We start from the raw sequence: 18,328 nt of genomic DNA, 5'->3' as shown, positions 1-18,328 counted from the left end.
TCTCTCGTGAACTTCCTCAAATAACACACATGGAAAGTGTTATGAATTCCATTCAGTTCTTCTGGTAGTTCGAGCTTGTAAGCTTGGTTCCCAATCCTCTGAAGAACTTTAAACGGTCCAATAAACCTTGGACTTAATTTTCCCCTTTTACCAAATCTTATAAGTCCCTTCCATGGTGAGACTTTAATCAAAACCGAATCTCCAACTTCAAAGGTCATCGGCCTTCTTTTCTTGTCAGTGTAGCTCTTTTGACGATCCTGAGCTGCTAACATTCTCTCCTTAATTATTTTCAACTTCTCAACAGTTTGATGGACTATCTCCGGCCCCATAAACTGCTTTTCCCCAGCCTCAAGCCAACAAGATGGCGTACGACACTTTTGTCCGTACAAAGCTTGATAAGGTGCCATCTTAATGCTCGAGTGGAAACTATTATTGTAGGAAAATTCTACCAAAGGTAAATGTTCGTCCCAGTTACCTTGGAATTCCAGGGTACATGCTCTCAGCATATCTTCAAGTGTTTGTATCGTTCTTTCGCTCTGACCATCAGTCTGTGGATGGTAGGCTGTACTCAAACACAGCTTGGTACCCAATTCCTCTTGTAGACTTCTCCAAAACCTTGAGGTGAAACGGCTATCACGATCTGATACTATCGTTAATGGAACACCGTGAGGCCTCACAATTTCCTTCACGTAAGAATTCGCAAGCTTATCCATAGACCATTTTTCATTGGCTGCTATGAAGTGCGCACTCTTAGTGAAGCGATCAACGAGCACCCAAATCATGTCGTGACCATTCTTTGTTCTGGGTAGTTTAGTGACAAAATCCATAGTGATGTCTTCCCACTTACCCATGGGCACAGGTAAAGGTTCTAAACTCCCGTATGGTTTCTGATGTTGTGCTTTGACTCTCGCGCAGGTCACACACTCCGCTACATACTTCGCAATGTCGAGCTTCATCGTCGGCCACCAGTAATAGGGTTTTAGGTCCCTATACATTTTAGTGCTACCGGGATGAATCGAGTACATGGTTTTCTGAGCTTCTTCCATCAGAAGATCTTTTATTCCTCCTGACTTGGGTACCCAAATACGATCTTGGAATACCTTCAGTCCATGACCGTTTGTACCAAACACCAACGTTTTGCCCAAACGTTCCTCCTTCCGGTCATTCTTTTTAGAAGCTTCTTCTTGAGCCTTCTTTATACTCTCCACAATTGTTGAGACAACTTCTATTCTCAACGCTCTTGGCCTTTTTCTTTCAAGATTGACCTTCCGACTGAGAGCATCAGCAACAACATTGGCTTTACCGGGGTGGTAAAGTATCTCACAGTCGTAATCCTTAAGTAACTCTAGCCAGCGTCTTTGCCTCATATTCAATTCTTTCTGATTAAAGAGATATTGGAGACTCTTATGATCAGTGAAAAGTTTGCACTTCGAGCCATAGAGGTAATGCCTCCATATTTTTAGAGCAAATACTACCGCTGCCAACTCCAAGTCATGAGTGGGGTAGTTCTTTTCATGCTCTTTCAGCTGTCGAGATGCATATGCTATCACCTTTTCTCTTTGAGTCAACACACAACCCAATCCAACACCAGACGCATCGCTATATACAGCGAAGTCTTCAACTCCATCGGGTAGAGAAAGAATCGGTGCTTCACATAGCTTCTTCTTCAGCAACTCGAATGCTTTTTTGTGTTTATCACTCCAAGCATAAGTAGCTCCTTTGTGAGTCAAAGCTGTTAATGGAGTAGCGATCGAAGAAAAGCCTTGGATAAACCTTCGGTAGTATCCGGCTAATCCCAAAAAGCTTCGGATCTCCGTGGGACGTTTTGGTTGTTCTCACTTCATCACAGCTTCGATCTTTGCTAGATCAACCATTATTCCTTCTTGGTTGACCACATGACCCAAGAATTGGACTTCTCGGATCCAAAAATCACATTTGGATAACTTAACATATAGCTTCTCCTTCTTCAAGACTTCTAACACCTCGCGCAAGTGTCTGCCATGCTCCTCTTGGCTTTTCGAATAAATCAAAATGTCATCTATTAACACTACCACAGATTTATCAAGGAACGGATTACAAACCCTGTTCATTAAATCCATGAATGCTGCGGGAGCATTGGTTAGTCCAAACGACATAACCAAGAACTCGTAGTGTCCATATCGTGTTCTGAATGCAGTCTTCTCTATATCCTGCTCTCTTACTTTCAGCTGATGATATCCTGACCTCAGGTCGATCTTTGAAAAATAACTTGAACCTTGTAGTTGATCGAACATGTCATCAATCCTCGGCAACGGATATTTATTCTTTATTGTTGCCTTGTTCAGCTCTCTGTAATCGATGCACATTCTCATACTCCCATCTTTCTTCTTTACGAATAACACCGGAGCTCCCCAGGGTGATGAACTAGGTCTTATGAAACCTTTGTCCAATAACTCCTGAAGTTGCATCATCGGCTCCTTCATCTCCGTCAGTGCTAATCGATAAGGTGCTTTTGCTATTGGTGTCGTCCCTGGTAACAAGTCTATTCTAAACTCCACTTGTCTATCAGGCGGTAATCCGGGAAGATCTTCGGGGAATACTTCCGGATAATCACACACGACAGGAATATTCTGCATCACCTTCTTTTCCTTCTTAGCATCGATCACGAACGCTAAATATGATGTACACCCCTTGGTCAAACACTTTCTGTCTTTCCTTAGGGAAATGATACCAGAACTTACCCTGCGTTTGTCCCCGTACACCATAAATGACTCCTTCCCTGGCGGGTTTACTTTTACTATCTTTTTTTGGCACAACATCTCGGCATCATTGGCGCTAAGCCAATCCATTCCCAGCACGATGTCGAAACCATTTAGTTCGATAGGCAACAATTCCTCGTGGAACTTATTCCCATTCAGGTCAATTAAGATGTTTTTCATACGATGGCTAACATGTACAAACTTGCCACTAGCAACTTCGACTAATAAAGCATTATTTAGTCTATCAACAGGCAAAGCTAGCTTTCTACCAAATCCATGCGAAATAAAGGAGTAGTTGGCTCCTGAATCAAATAAAATTTGGGCAGACAATTTGTTTACGAGAAAGGTACCTGAAGCGACATCGGCTTCTTCTTTAGTAGCTTCCAGTGTCATCTGAAAGGCTCTCGCTTTTGGCTTTGGGGGAATGTTGGGTTTTGCTGCCTCCTTCTTTTTCGGACAATCCCTCGAGATGTGCCCCTCCTCCCCACACCCATAACAAACTTTCTTGGTGAGGGTGCATTCGTTGGCATAGTGCCCTGGCTTTCCACATTTAAAGCATGTGACTTCCCCATCACATTTCCCATGATGCTTCTTTTTGCATTTGTCGCACCATTTTGCTTTGCCTCCTCCACCTCCTCTCGAACTAGACTTCGAGAATTTACCCTTTTTGTTGGACCCCGAGGGTCCATCGATTTTCCTCTTTTCACCAACTTCTGACCTCCCCAGACCTTTCTCCTTGATCTGGGTCTCAACATTTCTAGCAGCCCAGATGGCGGCTTTCAACGTGGCCGCTTGCTTAACCATTGGACCACAGTCCGCTGGTAGTCCGAGGGCAAACTTATTGACCTTAGCGAGTTCTGTTGGAACTAGGTATGGGATAAGCTTCATTTTCTCCGTGAAACTTGCAGCGTATTCAGTAACGCTCATTTTTCCCTTTTTCAAATTCTGAAACTCATTATTGATTTCGAGAAGGTCCTGCTCGGAGCAGTATTGCAGTTTCAGTTGTTCCACAAAATCTTCCCAAGACATCTTGCTCGCTTCTCCCTTGGGCATAGAATCAGCTAACAGCTTCCACCAACTTAACATGCCAGATTTCAACAAAGGGATCGCAAGAGCGGTCTTCTGCCTGTTGCTGCATTCGCAACTTTCAAACATTGTCTCCATTTCGGAGATCCAATCCATAATTTGCACCGGCGTCGGGCTTCCGGATAGACACGGTGGCTTAGATGCCATAAAATCCTTGTATTTACATCCTCTTCCATAATTTCCTCCATCACGATGGTTTTGTCTAACAATTGGTGGGTTGGCTTGACCAACAGTACCACTGAAGTTTCCACCTTCAGACGGCCCTCCATTCACTTCGGGCTCCTCAACTTGGATTGAAAGTTCTTCACGATTTTGTTGTAGCAGACGTCTAGTTTCTTCCATCTGACGATCCAACATCGTCTGAATCATCAATTGCACACCAGCCATTGTTACCGGCTCAGGTGCCGCTGCTACAACAGGTATTTGCTCGATTACAGGTGGTCGATTCTTGTTTTCGTTTGCGTTTCCAGCGCCACTTCTTGTTCTTACCATCGTTGATCTATACACAGAACAAGGTGAATTTAGATCCTCCTTCACGATAGATAATTATCCAAATCACTCCGAAACGTTTATATGCTAGTTCTAATATCGTCGACGCACGCTTAGAACCCTAAACACATAAGGTTTCCAGATCCGGTTGGCAACAGACCATAGATCCGAACAAATAATATCATATATGGCAAACATATAACATTTAGCACATAAAAGCATTTTAGGCAATTTTCCTAAAATAAACTAGTGCTCGCACCTCAAAATCATCGCTTAGCATTCTAAGTTTAAGTCTAGAAATCCTACAAATTCCTAGTTCGCTTAAACTAGTGCTCTGATACCAACTATGACATCCCCAAAATCACGGCCAGAAAAAACCGGTTTCATTTATGCTTTTAAATAAAATCAGAGTAATCCTTTGCTTAAAAGAGTTGCGGAATTTGTTCCCAAAACAAAATATGATAAGAATTTATCAAAGCATTTCATAAAGAAATGTATTTTTCATTATATAACAAAATCTCGGGATGTCATGTTCCGATACAGACCAAAAGCATAAACAATACAAAATAGACCTTGCAACAATTACATATAACAACAGGTCTATAATCCAAAAAATATCTTGACAATGTCATCCAACTTATGCCCTTGCGCCAATACCTGTAATACAAAGAAACTGAGTGGGTCAGGCTTGGGAGCCTGGTGAGCATATAGGGTTTTCGACCCACAATAAATAATTATATTTAATTTCACCAACCAACAATAACCCGATTACCCATTCCTGTTATCCTCGCTTTATGTCCCTAAAACAATAACTATTACAAGGGACCTAATCTAGGATTTTCATCGTGACGGACATTACTGCAAAGGGGCTTCCTTAGCAATAGATGTCCTAAAGGCAACCATGAGGGGGATAAAGTACACCGGTGAACACATCGTTCACAACACCTACAGGTTATGAGCCTGCTAGTGTTCCACTGGACTGTCTAGAATGAGTCCGTGGTCGTCATCCATACTCCGCTAGATGACTAGATCAACAACGACATCGAGGCCTCTCATCATTTTATTTCTTCACATACCAACTGTCTACCCATGTTCTACCCAACATATTAGTAGATAAAATAAATACATTTATATACAGCTTAAAACCTGTACAAACATCCATTCAACAACTAGTTCAAATAAACAAATAATATGTAAACACATAGCACGTATTTTTATAAAGAATACTTCATATCTATGTGTTAGAAGAAAACGAATATACACTCACTTGATAAGACAATGGTCGGACAGCACCTCGTCTCTTAAAATAAACTTTTCCGATAAAACCGGGATGTTTTCCTTGAAAACCGGGCTTCTCGCGGGCAGAGTTTCGCCTCGGAAACTTTACTTCTCGGGATCTTCGGGACTTCGGAACTTGCTTCGGGGCTTGGGAATGATACCGGGGCTTCGGGATATTTCTGGCACGAAAAACAAGACAAAACGGGAGAGAGAGAAGAGAAAAAGAGCAAAAAGATCGGCTGCCCTCGCATCCTTTATATAGGGGCAGAAACCTCGCATTACGCTGGGCGTAATGCTCAGTACGCGGGGTGTACGCTTCGGAGATCGTCACTGTATGCGTCATCGGAGCACTCGAGTGCGAGGCGGGTCACGCTTCGGTGTACGCTGGGCGTAGTTCGGATCAGGTCAGCAACTCCTTCGGATAAGCTTTGGTATGCGTGCCACGATCTTCAAAAATTCATAACTTTCGCATACGAGCTCCGTTTTCGACGTTCTTTATATCTACGCGTAGGTGAGACTACGCTCTACAACTTTCGTTTAGACTCCATCGGCTAATTTTGATTTTTTTATTATATTATTTTTAGTAGGACGGGACAGGAAAACTTCATTATAAAATCATAACTTCTCCATCCGGCGTCCATTTTCGTCTGTCTTCTTACCGTTGCACTAGTAATGACGAGATCTTCGATTCTCGTTTAGATTGTTTCGGCTAAATATCACTCGATCTCAACCTCGAGTTTCGGGCTGCATACTGCTAAGCTGAAACTTAGAAAAATCATAACTTCCTCATGCGAAGTCAGATTTGGGCATTCTTTTTACGCACGCTCTCGGTTTAACGTATTCTACGACTTTTGTTTAGATTACTAAGGCTGGATATCGCTCTATCTTAAATTCGTATTTTACGTCCTTCAGCGTCGTGCCGGTTCTGTCGCGAAACTTCGACAGGTCATAACTTCTTCGTTATAACTCGGATTTCAGCGTTCCTTATATATTCGGAAACCTCGTCACGACTACTACAACATTATCCATAGATATCGGCTTTATCTAACATTTCATTTTGACGCTTATTTTTATTCTTAATTCAATTAAGACACACAATTAAGCACAAAACACATAATACTCAATTAACACATTCTTATTATTTCAAAATGAGTTTACAAAGGTTAACCTAGACTATTACAACAATATTAATGTTTAGCCCAGAAACACGGGCGTTACAGCTGAGAGTCTCAAGGGTTACATTGATGAGAGTGTAGGCAATGGAGAAATGTGAAGAGGGTTCCAGAGAAGAAAATGTACCTCTGCTAAACGAAAGTGACTAAGCAGATAACTCTTAACTCAAAGCGAGAAGAGTAAGGTAACTCATGACTAATGTAAATTTAACAGCGTTGTTGGGAAGAAACGAATGGTAGATTCAATTCATTAAGGCTTCACATCGAGACAATCGAGGCTTTGGACAACATACAACAACATGCTTGTAGGGACACTTAGCTAATACATAGATAAAGAATGTTATACCTGCCCTTTCACACGAAACTTTGCCTCCATGATCATCTGAAAATATTTTTGGGTTTTTTAATATGTGAAAATAAAAGAAATAGATAACACAAAGAAAATGTTTTTGTATTTTGAGATTTTTCTGAAAAAGAAATAAGAACAGAACAAAATATTTTTGAAGTTTGAATAAAATAGAATATTGTACAAAGGAAAATAAATGAACATCAAACAAAAATAAAAATATAAAAAATTGGTGAAGCGAATTAAGGAGAACTTTCATGCCAATTCGTGTCCCGAAAAAATCGGAAACGAGTTATAGCGAGCGCTCGTGCCAATTCGCGTGACAAAAGTTAAGTTGAAAGCGAGCAAAAAATATTTGAGACGAATTGAGGCGAACGTTCGTGCCAATTCGGTTCCTGGAAAAATCGGAAACGAATTGAAACGAGCGCTCGGGCCAATTCGCGTCACAGGAATAAAAACGAAAGGATAACAAATATTTTTGGATTGTTCAAACAAAGGTTTTTGAAGCTTTGACACATTATACATAAAGTACAAAAAGGATATTGGTTAAACCGAACCACAAATGAATAGTAGAAAACGATCCTCTATGAGAATTTGCATCAATTCACGTCAACAACCCTATTAAAGCGAAGGTGGTTTCAGTACAGATTCAGCTTCCTTCATCCCAAGGCCTTGAAGAATTCTGTTGAATGTTGTTTCAGGAAAGGCATTTGTGATTATGTCGGCCATCTGATCAGCGGATCTTACGAAGTGAATTTCAACGTTGCCGTCTTTTACATGATCCTTGATAAAATGATACCTCAGTGCTATGTGTTTCGTCTTTGAGTGTTGCACTAGGTTGTGACAAATACGAATAGCACTTTCAGAGTTATAATAAAGTGGGATTCGTTTCATGCTTAAGCCATAGTCACGAAGCTGACTTTGAATCCAGATGACATGATATGTACATGAAGCAGCAACTATATATTCAGCTTCAGCTGTTGACAAGGAGACACACGTTTGCTTCATGGACTGCCAACTGACAAGTTTGCCATCAAGAAATTGACATCCTCCAGTGGTGCTTTTCTCTATCTAATCCACATCCTCCAAGATCAACATCCAAAAACACTTGAACGAAGAAGCCTGATTTTGTTGGATACCATATGCCAAGAGATGAAGTTCGTTTCAAGTATCTGAAGATATTCTTGACAGCCACCATATGAGGTTCGCATGGATTTTTTTGGAACCTAGCATAGTAACAAATGGAAAACATAATATCTGGTCTACTAGCTGTTAGATACATTAATGATCCTATCATTTGACGATAGAGGGTCATATCAGCAGCTGGTTTTTCCAGAGATGGTGTCAGTTTCGTTCTGAATGCCATTGGAACCTTCGCTTTTGAGTCTCCCACCATTCCAAACTTAGCCAGTAAGGTCTTCGTGTATGCTTCCTGATTAATGAAAATGCCTTCTGGTCCCTGTCTTATATTTAATCCAAGAAAAACGTTAATTGGACCCATGGAACTCATCTCAAATTTAGTTTCCATCAACTTTCAGAATTCAGCTGTTAAGCTAGGATTTGTAGAACCAAAGATGATGTCATCAACATAAATTTGAACGATCATTAAGTGGTCACCCTCTTTCTTGCGAAATAAGGTTGGGTCAACCGAAACTTGTTTAAATTTAGACATTTTAAGAAAGCACGTGAGAGTTTCATACCAGGCTCTCGGAGCTTGCTTTAGACCATAAACTGCTTTGTCTAGAATGTAGCAATGATTTGGATACTTTTCGTTCACAAATCCAGGAGGTTGCTCCACGTAGATTGTCTCTTCTAGTTCACCTTGTAAGAATGCACATTTAACATCCATTTGAAACACCTCAAAGTTCTTGTGTGCCGCGTATGCCAGGAAGATGCGAACAGATTCCAACCTTGCAACTGGTGCGAAGGTTTCTTCATAATCGATGCCTTCTTCCTGACAATATCCCTTAACTACGAGTCTCGCCTTGTTTCTTATAACATTCCCTTCCTTATCCATTTTGTTGCGAAACACCCACTTTAAACCTACAACCGATGCATCTGGTGGAGTTGGAATTAGCCTCCACACTTTGTTTCGTTCAAACTCATTGAGTTCGTCTTACATCGCTTGCACCCAATCAGAATGATCAAGAGCAGTGTTGATGGTTTTGGGTTCTACCTTGGAAACGAATGAGTTAAACATGCAATATTCTACTTGAGAAAATAATGTAGTTCGTTTTGCTTTTTGCTGAGATCTCGTAAGGACTCCTGCAGAAGATTCACCAATCACTTGGGTTTTAGGGTGATCTCGGGTCCATTTGGCTAGCGGTGGATAGTTTGGATCATAAGAGGGATCCAGTTCAACATTCACTTCTTTGAATTCAGATTGAGCATCAGAATCGTCATTCGCATCCTTATTATCCCCCTCGAGTGACGAGTGGTCCTCTTCAATAAGAATTGAAATATCTCCTGTGAATGGAGGTTCAAGTGACATTGTGGGAAGTGAGTCATTCGAATCAGAGGGTGGATCTAGAGAATGAGACGAAGTGTAACCCTCCTCATGTGATGGATTGTTCGTTTCTTGTGGAGTTGGTTGCTCCCCCTGAGGACGTGCATTGGAGTCAGAATTCTCCCACTGGAATGTAGTGCTCGTGTCTTGATGCATGTTCGAGGTTGATGGGTGATTATTCAGTTCGTCCACTTTGTTGTCAGCTACTTTAGCTTCGGATGTGACAGCCTTTTCTGGCTCATCAAAAAGTAGCATGAAATCATCATATAGATTTGAGATTGGAATAGTGGTTGGGCTCGGCTTAGGAAAGATTTGCTCAGATTGATTCTCTTTCGACTGAATCCTCTTCAAGTAGTTGTCATCGAACGTGACAGAATAGGTTTCTTCCATCTTCTTTGAGCGTTTGTTGAGAACCCTATATGCCTTCAAGGTCAGCGAATATCCCATAAATATACCTTCATCAGCTTTCACATCGAATTTTTTTTGCTGTTCCTTGGAATTGAAAATGAAACACCTAGAACCAAAAACATGGAAAAACTTAACATTTGGTTTGCGATTGTTTAATATTTCATAGGGTGTAATAGAGAATCACTTATTTAGAATGGATCTGTTTTGAGTATAACAAGCAGTCGCAATCGCATCTGCCCAGAAGTATAAAGGCAGACAAGTGAATGTGAGCATGGTTCGTGCAGCTTCGCACAAAGAGCGGTTTCATCTTTCAACTACACCATTCTGTTGTGGAGTATATGGAGCAAAGAAGTTATGTGAAACTCCTTTCTCAGCAAGAAACTCTTCAAACGCTTGGTTTTTGAATTCTAGCCCATTGTCGCTGCGAACATTGTGAACCAGCTTTCGCAGTTGAAGCTCTATTTTCTTTATAAAAGTCTTGAGTTTCGGAGTAGCTTCAGATTTCTGTTTAAGAAAGAACACCCAAGTGAAACGAGAAAAGTCATCAACGATAACAAGAATATACTTACTACCACCAACACTTTCGATTGCAGAAGGTCCACAAAGGTCGATGTGTAGAAGTTCCAAAGGTTCAATGATTTTCGTGTTTACAAGAGTTGGATGACTTTTTCTGCTTTGCTTCCCCATTTCGCAGGCTGCACACAAATGTTCCTTATCAAACTTCAAGAGAGGAAGCCCTCGCACATGATCACCAAGAACAAGCTTGTTGATATCTTTAAAATTAAGGTGCGAAAGTCTTTTATGCCATAGCCAGTTGTCATCAGAGTGAGCTTTCATGAGCAGGCATATGGAAGGCTTCCCTCGTATCGGTTTCAGATTCAAAGGATACATTTCTCTTTTTCACTCTGACTTTAAGAGAATTGCTTTCGTTTTCTTTTCGATTATTTCTGATCCTTTATCATCAAAGGATACGTTCAATCCTGTCCCTACAACCAATTGTGAAACACTAATTAGGTTGTATTGTAAGCCTTCCACGTATGCCACCTTACGAATTGAAAAATCTCCGTTTGTTATCATCCCATATCCTTTAATCTTTCCAAATGAATTGTTCCCATACTTTAGGTTTCCACCATCTTTGAGAGATCGAAACTCTCTCAGTTCCTCCTTCCTCCCAGTCATGTGACGCGAGCAGCCACTGTCAATGTACCATTCGGTGTCAAACTGCTCATCACTAATAACCTGCAAAATTAAGCAGATTTAGGAACCCAAAGTTGCTTGGGTCCTTGTGAGCCTTTTACAAAACGAGGAAAAGTAATTGCGAGATCAACCATATAAGTTCGTTTGATTAAAGTGGTTTCATCTTTCTTACTTATGGTGAAAACTTTTACTTTATTATTTTTTATTTTAGTTTCTTTTGAATCAAATTCTTTTCGTTTGTTTTTGGTCTGATTCTTGACGAATTCTTTCTCAACTCTCTTTGTATTAGAAGTCGGTTTCTTGATTTTTGCGTCAGAATCCGAGACTAATTTTCCCTTTCCCTTGACATCTTTAGACGAAGCCTCTGAGGGTTGAGAAGGATGATATTTCGTTTTCTCATAGGGCTTCTTTGTAAAAGAGGGTTTTGGTGCGAAGTTCCTAGAAGGTTTCTGTTGATTGCAAGAATGACAGTGCGAACATTGACTAGGATTCGCATACGAACGAGCTTTCGCGTTCTGATTGGAGGTTCGTTCTCTGCAAACATAGTTGGAATTTTGGGATTGCCAAAATTGCTTACGCTCATTGAGATTTCTCTGATATCTCCTATTTCTTTGCCTTTTCTGCTCTGCAAGTTGCTTTGATGACTTGTGGATGTTCGCTCTGGGTTTTACAGTTCTTGCATGAGGTTCGCTTGTCCGGATTTAGGTTCGCATTGAACTTCCTTGGTACCACTTGGACTACCGTTCTCAAAGCTTAAGGGCTTATTTATTGGTTCTGCCACATATCGACCTTTTACTCTCCACGAGGTACGTTCTGAGAGACCCTTCGTTTTGTCTGCGTTGTCAATTGGAGCAGACCAAAAATACTCGTCACAACCATCTTTATTGTCTTCGTTGACGATGGACGTTAGTTCGACAGTTTGAGTTTTTTTCAAGTCCTTTAGTAGCAAACACTTGATTATGGACTGTTTGTACCTTAGGAAAAACTGTTGCTTTGGCTTTTAAAATTTCAGGTTTGTTTTGAGAGAGACGTGCGAACTCAACTGAATTTTCAGAAATCAGAGGTTTCGTACTTTCATTTTCTTTTTTAACAAACTCTGAGTAATCTACCCCATCCTCTACAGAGATTTCGCTCATATCATTGTCCTCATCGAATTCAGAAGTGCTTTCGACATTTATCTTATTTTCTGAACTCAATTTAGTACTCAATGAATCGAATTTCTGTATAGTATCAGATTTGATTTGATTTTTATCATTTTCGTCCAAAAGCTGTTTTAACATATATTTGTGATCTTTGGACTTAATGTATGATTCAATTCGTTGAAGTCCCACTCTATAAGCGTCATAAGTCTCATCAGACTAGACAATGGATTCGTATTTATAGCAGTCGGCGTCTATTTCATCTTCCTTTAATTCGAGGAATGGTAAGATCATCTTGTGGATTTTCTTACCAACCTCACAATCAAGGTGCAACTGAGTGATGTTAAAGTAAAGCCTTTTAGCAATTAAACGAAAAATGTTTCGTTGTTTTAAAAGCATCAAATTGTCTCGTTGCAAATAGATTAACTGATCCCTAGACTTAGACAGATCCGACTCAATCTTCTCAATCCACATTCGCCTCTCATCGCTTTTCAACGAAACCCTGCTGATTTGATCAGTTAGGTTAGAGTTTGTCAAACGGGTTCTTTTTAAACTATCGCTTATATTTGAAAAGGTGAATTTTAGATCATTTAGTTCAGTTTCATATTTTGAGTGATTCGAGAATTAGGTTTACCTTGTTGATCAGCTGTTCACATTCGTCCCACCGGTTTCGCAGTGAAACAGCTATCATCCCTTCGCTCACTCCCAACAACATTCTCCAGCGTTTGTGACCTTTCGCTTGTCACCATCAAACACCTTCCAGCGAACTTTGAACTTTCTTCTTTCGCAACAAACGCCCTATCATGTATGGGCCTGCGAACCTCTTCATCTTCTGATTCGGTTGACCAGACTTCAACTCATCCAAACTCATTCTCAGCCACATTTTCCTGCACAATCAAAGCAGGCATAGAGTTATCATTACCTTTTTTCTTCTTAATCTCCTCCAGCTTTCCCATGTGATAGGACTCATCATCTTCTCCTTCTCTCTTCTCATTTAGCCTTCTTAGCATGCAATCCTTGGCTAGATGATTTTTGCCATGACAATAGTTGCAGTCATAACCAGAGTCTCCCATAAGCTTTTTCTCCTTCTTTTCTTCCTCCTTTTGAGAAGCGCTATTGTTCTCCTCTTTAACCTTTTCAGAACTGTAGCTGCCCTGCCATTTTCGGTTCTTGTTTGATGGAAATTTCTTTCTTGCGAACCGCTTGGGATTAGAGACCATTAAAGCATACTCCTCGCTTGTGAGATCACATTCAGAGTGATCAGACTCAGGCTCTTCCTCTGTAACAGTCTTGCCCTTTGCGACAAGAGCTAGAGACCCTATACTGGAAACAACTTTCACTTCTTTCGACACTTCACTTTCATGTGCCTTAAGAATCCCGACAAGCTTGGCTAAGGTGTAGTTTTTGAACTGTTCATGTGCTTTGACGGTAGAAACTACTACCATCCACTCAGATCTAAGCCCATTCATGAAAGTAACCTTTTGTTCGATCAACTCTCGTCCAATACCATGCTTCGTCATCTTGCTAAGAAGATGATTGTAGCGATCGAATGTTTGGTTCAAATTTTCTTTTGGCTTTAGCTTAAAGGCACCAAACTCCGAAAGCAGGAGTGTTTGAGTACACTGCTCAAGATCTTCATCTGTGGAATAAAGTTCTCTAAGCCTATCCCAGATGCCTTTCGCATTATCACATGAACTGACAAGACGAAAAGTGTCCACTTGCAAAGCAAATCTAATGATCCTCATTGCTTTGATGTTGCTTATCAGTTTATCTCTCTCGTCTTGAGGAACTTCCTTCATGTCAAGTAGCAGCTGGTTGTATTCCTTCTGAGTTTTGATGGTTCTTTTGGTCTCAGTGTGGACAAACGGACCTAGAGTAATAGCTTCCCATATCCAATAGCCATTATCTTCTAAACCAAGAAAATAGTCTTCAAAGTGGAGAGCCCAAACTTCATATTCACGAGGGAAGAGAATCGGGATCCTTGTTGTTGATCCAATGCTGCTCAAGATATTAATGGAGTTGATGTTGGAATCGTCTTGTTGCAAGATGAAGTTTTCTTTAATACCTGTAAAGAATCAGACGTGTAAACCAAGATTGTTTATAGGGTAATATCAAGATCCCTGCAAGCCGTCAATGTGATAATGAAGACGACTGGACAAGATCCTATATTAACTGAAACCCTAAAACTCTGTAAACAGAAGAGATGCGTATAGATTACACAATCTCCTGCTCTCTGATACCAATTTTTAGGATTAATATCCTTGATCATCGATTAGATTCAAGAACAGGTAAAATAAGAACACAGTAAAGATTCAAGAATGTCAAATTATTAAACGTCATGCCTCAGAAGAACTCTATGAGTAATTGTGACTGTAGAGGCGTGATTAGGGTTACAAAGTAAAAGATAACCATCCCAGAAATACGATGCATGCATGCACCATAAATACTCTAACCCTAGAATTAATAACGAGTGGACAGACCCAACTCGATAATACAAATGTCGAACTAATAATCCCAATGACGCAACACTGAATACCCAAAAAACTGTCCCAAGATCCTTAACATTTCATGGAATTGTTCCATTACAGGCCTGGAGTCAGTCATCTTATAACACATAAAGTTACTGGCTAGAAACTTTTTGCTTGAAGCATCTTCATTTATGTTCTTGGATTCAAGAGAATCCTACAATTCTTTTGCAGTTTCACCATATTGATAGATATCAAACATGGAATCAGATATACCATTGAGAATATGACCACGACAGATCTAGTCATCATTGTCCCACTTAGATCTTCTCCTTGTTGCCTCCAAATTTTCATATTCACCGAATTCTAGCATGGGTGTACTCAGAACATAAACCACTTTCAGAGTGGTCAAGAGGAACTTCATTTTCTTCTGCCTAAGAAACTCTTGGCCTTCAAACTTCACCGAATTATCAAACTTTCTTGTCATTTCCTTTATAGAACCGCCACTTGCCATGATCATAGAAATACTTTGATTTTTGTTAGAAATTTGGGATAATAAAGGCACTTGGATATTCTGAGAATTGTGATTTCACTTTCAAATTAAAGTATTTGGGTAGTACTCCCTAATCTTTGTTTAGATAAGACTCAGAAGAGATTTAGAAAAGAGAATGAGAAGTATCAATTTTACCAGTACCAAAAAACTGACCAGAATTCGGTTAAATACATCCTTTGTCTGAAAACAGTCACAAAACAGTTTCATGTATGAAAACTGTCAAAAACTATCATAAAATTCAAAATTTGGATTTCTTATTTATTTTTAATGCAGTAACATAACCCAAAAAATAAATTTCCAGGACAGAACGACGCATTTCGTCTAAGACAGATAATGTTCGTTTTTAGACTAAGACGTGTTTTCGTGTTCTATAAAAGGTGCCAGACTAAGATGCGTTAACCTGTTCTAAAACAAGCGCCTTATTCTAAACTTGGTTTTTAGACTAATACTCCAGGGGCTTCGCCCCTAAATGACAGTGTACTTTAAAACTTGATTAAACTTAAACAAGTATGTTCTCCACACCTTCCTTACTTGTTTAATATTTATCAAGATCACTTTTGGTCATCAAATTAATCCCATTACACTTAAATAACATTGATGATAACAAATCACCAACATTGAGGAACTTGTGTAATTGACTTATAACTTGGTTAGAGAAATCACGAATACACATCGGCCATCGAAAAATATCACTAGCGGTTAGGTGACCTTTATCCCACTAGCGTATGCAAGTGACATACGAGTGCTATTCAAATTGGATTGCATAGATTTGAGTTTAATAAGGGGTATTGTAATGTATTTATATTTCTAGTTTAAAAAAAACATATGACATCATGGTTATTGCATGCATCCAATAAGTCATGGTATATTTTTATTTAAAATAACATTTTAGCAATCTTCTTTTATAAAATCCAAAATTTATATAATTGGCATGATAAAATTTGAAATTTAATATATAGTATTAAGTTTAGATATTTGAGTGCTAAAAAACATTTATAAACCTTTTAATAAACACTTCTTTTTTATAAAATAACATTTGGAGTTTGATAAGTCTCTAAAATCTCAATTTTAAACTTATATAATTTTATCGTTAAAATGTACTGTTATCTAGTTTTAAACGATAAAAATTATTTTATTTATAAAACATTTTTACCATCTTATGTTAAAAGATAAATTTCATTAAAATCAACCATAAACTAGTGACATTTTGTGAGTCATCACAAAAATGTCAAGTCCTTTCCTAAGGGACATTAAGGGACCGAAATTTCTTGTAATGTCTTCATACTACCACTTGCTTCAACACATTATACCAAGCTCATAAAAATAATTTTATAAAGTTTATAAAACTTTAATAAAATCAAATTTATGACCTTTTGATCTTCAAAATGTCACCATCTTCATTCTTGTTACATTTTTATAAAAATAAACTACTTGTAAAACTAATCTACTACTTACAAAAATAAACAAAATGAAGACTATAGATTTAATTATTACATACCATATGAATAAGTAACTATTACAACCATTTTAATAAATCAACACAAAACCACATCAGAAGAGGTCCATAGCTAGTTTCTGCACAATATGTATGTATGTATGTATGTATGTATGCATGTATGTATATATATATATATATATATATATATATATATATATATATATATATATATATATATATATATATAAGAGAGAGAGAGAGAGGGGAGATAGGTTCAAGTATTCTAACTAATTATTGTGTGGATGTAGGAATAATTGTGGGCCAATCAAAATTAAATAAAAAATTAAATAATTAAATAAATCAATAAGGGTTATTTAATAATTTGGTAAATAAATTCCATAAATACTCCCTGTAATTATTGACTTTTAACCTAATTTATACCCTAATTTATCCCATGTTTATCTACTATAAACTACTGGCCGTTCCTATAACACCGCCTAATGCGACTTCTCTCTGCCTTCCGTTCTCTGTGCCTCTTGTTTGAATTCGATCTCCATACCAGTCGCCGCCCAATTCTATCACAATCGTTATCAAGCAGGCTCACTACCACCCTTACTCTACTCTTCATCAGAAAACACTATCCTCATCACTCTCAGAAGCTGATAACAACAATGGCGGCTTCTTCAACGCCTACACCGGAGAAAAAAATCACCACACCATACGGTTCATGGTCCTTTACCATCACCTCAGACGTCGTGTCTGGAGCCTCCAATGGTCTCGAAGGCACAGCCGTCGACTCTCATGGACGATTGTTCTGGCTTGAATCACGACCTTCGGAATCAGGGTAAGTGTATATCTTTATCAGTTAATTAATCGTTGACTTCTTCTCTGAAGCCCTAACTGTTATGTTATTGTTCATACTTTCAGACGATTGGTTATAGTTAAAGGAGGAAATGACGAAAATGAAGAAGTCATTGATGTAACACCCAAGGAGTTCTCAGTGCGTACAGTTGCTCAAGAATACGGTAGAGGTGCTTTCTCCATTTCAGGAGGCACTTTAGTTTTCTCCAATTACAAAGATCAAAGACTTTACAAACAATCTCTAGATTCAAAAGGTTTGACCTCATCATAATCATATCAGATGGATTAACTTATAACTATATATCTAAGCTCTTCTTTTATACCTGTAGATTCTACACCTGTGCCACTTACCCCTGATTATGGTGGACCTCTAGTGAGCTATGTAGATGGAGTTTATGATACATCACTTAATCGATACATCACTGTTAGGGAAGGTACATTGTGACTTTTTACATACTTTTCTTCAACAATTTATCTTAAATCACTGATTTTGTCCTATGGCTTCTTGTTAGATCGACGTGGAAGTAGCTTGGATGCAATCACAAACATTGTATCAATAGAACTCGGTGATAATGGTGTTAAAGGTACTTTTACTCATTTACTTCTCTCTCAATTCGGACATGGTGATAACATATAAAAGTGATAAATAGTG

At 39.0% G+C, this 18,328-nt stretch overlaps 1 protein-coding gene across 1 annotated transcript; it reads right to left on the bottom strand.

Annotated features, from left to right (window-relative positions):
* Positions 1 to 10,326: 10,326 nt before the first annotated feature.
* Positions 10,327 to 15,338, bottom strand: LOC145157946 (uncharacterized). Its single transcript, XM_079076919.1, has 7 exons — positions 15,165 to 15,338; positions 14,984 to 15,041; positions 13,560 to 14,424; positions 13,181 to 13,246; positions 12,675 to 12,861; positions 10,996 to 11,262; positions 10,327 to 10,527 (listed from the first exon to the last, which is right to left on the bottom strand). Exons 1-7 carry the CDS (start codon positions 15,336 to 15,338, stop codon positions 10,327 to 10,329), a joined length of 1,818 nt encoding a protein of 605 aa, XP_078933045.1.
* Between the last annotated feature and the right edge of the window lie 2,990 nt (positions 15,339 to 18,328).

Source organism: Lactuca virosa, chromosome 2 (assembly GCF_052849685.1).
Source record: "Lactuca virosa cultivar CGN04683 chromosome 2, Lactuca_virosa_CGN04683_v6, whole genome shotgun sequence".
Classification (NCBI taxonomy): domain Eukaryota; kingdom Viridiplantae; phylum Streptophyta; class Magnoliopsida; order Asterales; family Asteraceae; genus Lactuca; species Lactuca virosa.
This window is presented reverse-complemented; position numbering and strand designations above follow the sequence as displayed.

Excerpts from the sequence above, each read along its gene's own strand:
- LOC145157946 (XM_079076919.1), bottom strand. The coding sequence starts at position 15,338 with ATGGCAAGTGGCGGTTCTATAAAGGAAATGACAAGAAAGTTTGATAAT. Across the intron at positions 13,247-13,559 it reads ATGGTCTCTAATCCCAAGCG|GAAAATGTGGCTGAGAATGA; the intron begins GTTCGCAAGAAA and ends TTGATTGTGCAG. Across the intron at positions 11,263-12,674 it reads AGTTGCACCTTGATTGTGAG|GTTATTAGTGATGAGCAGTT; the intron begins GTTGGTAAGAAA and ends TTAATTTTGCAG.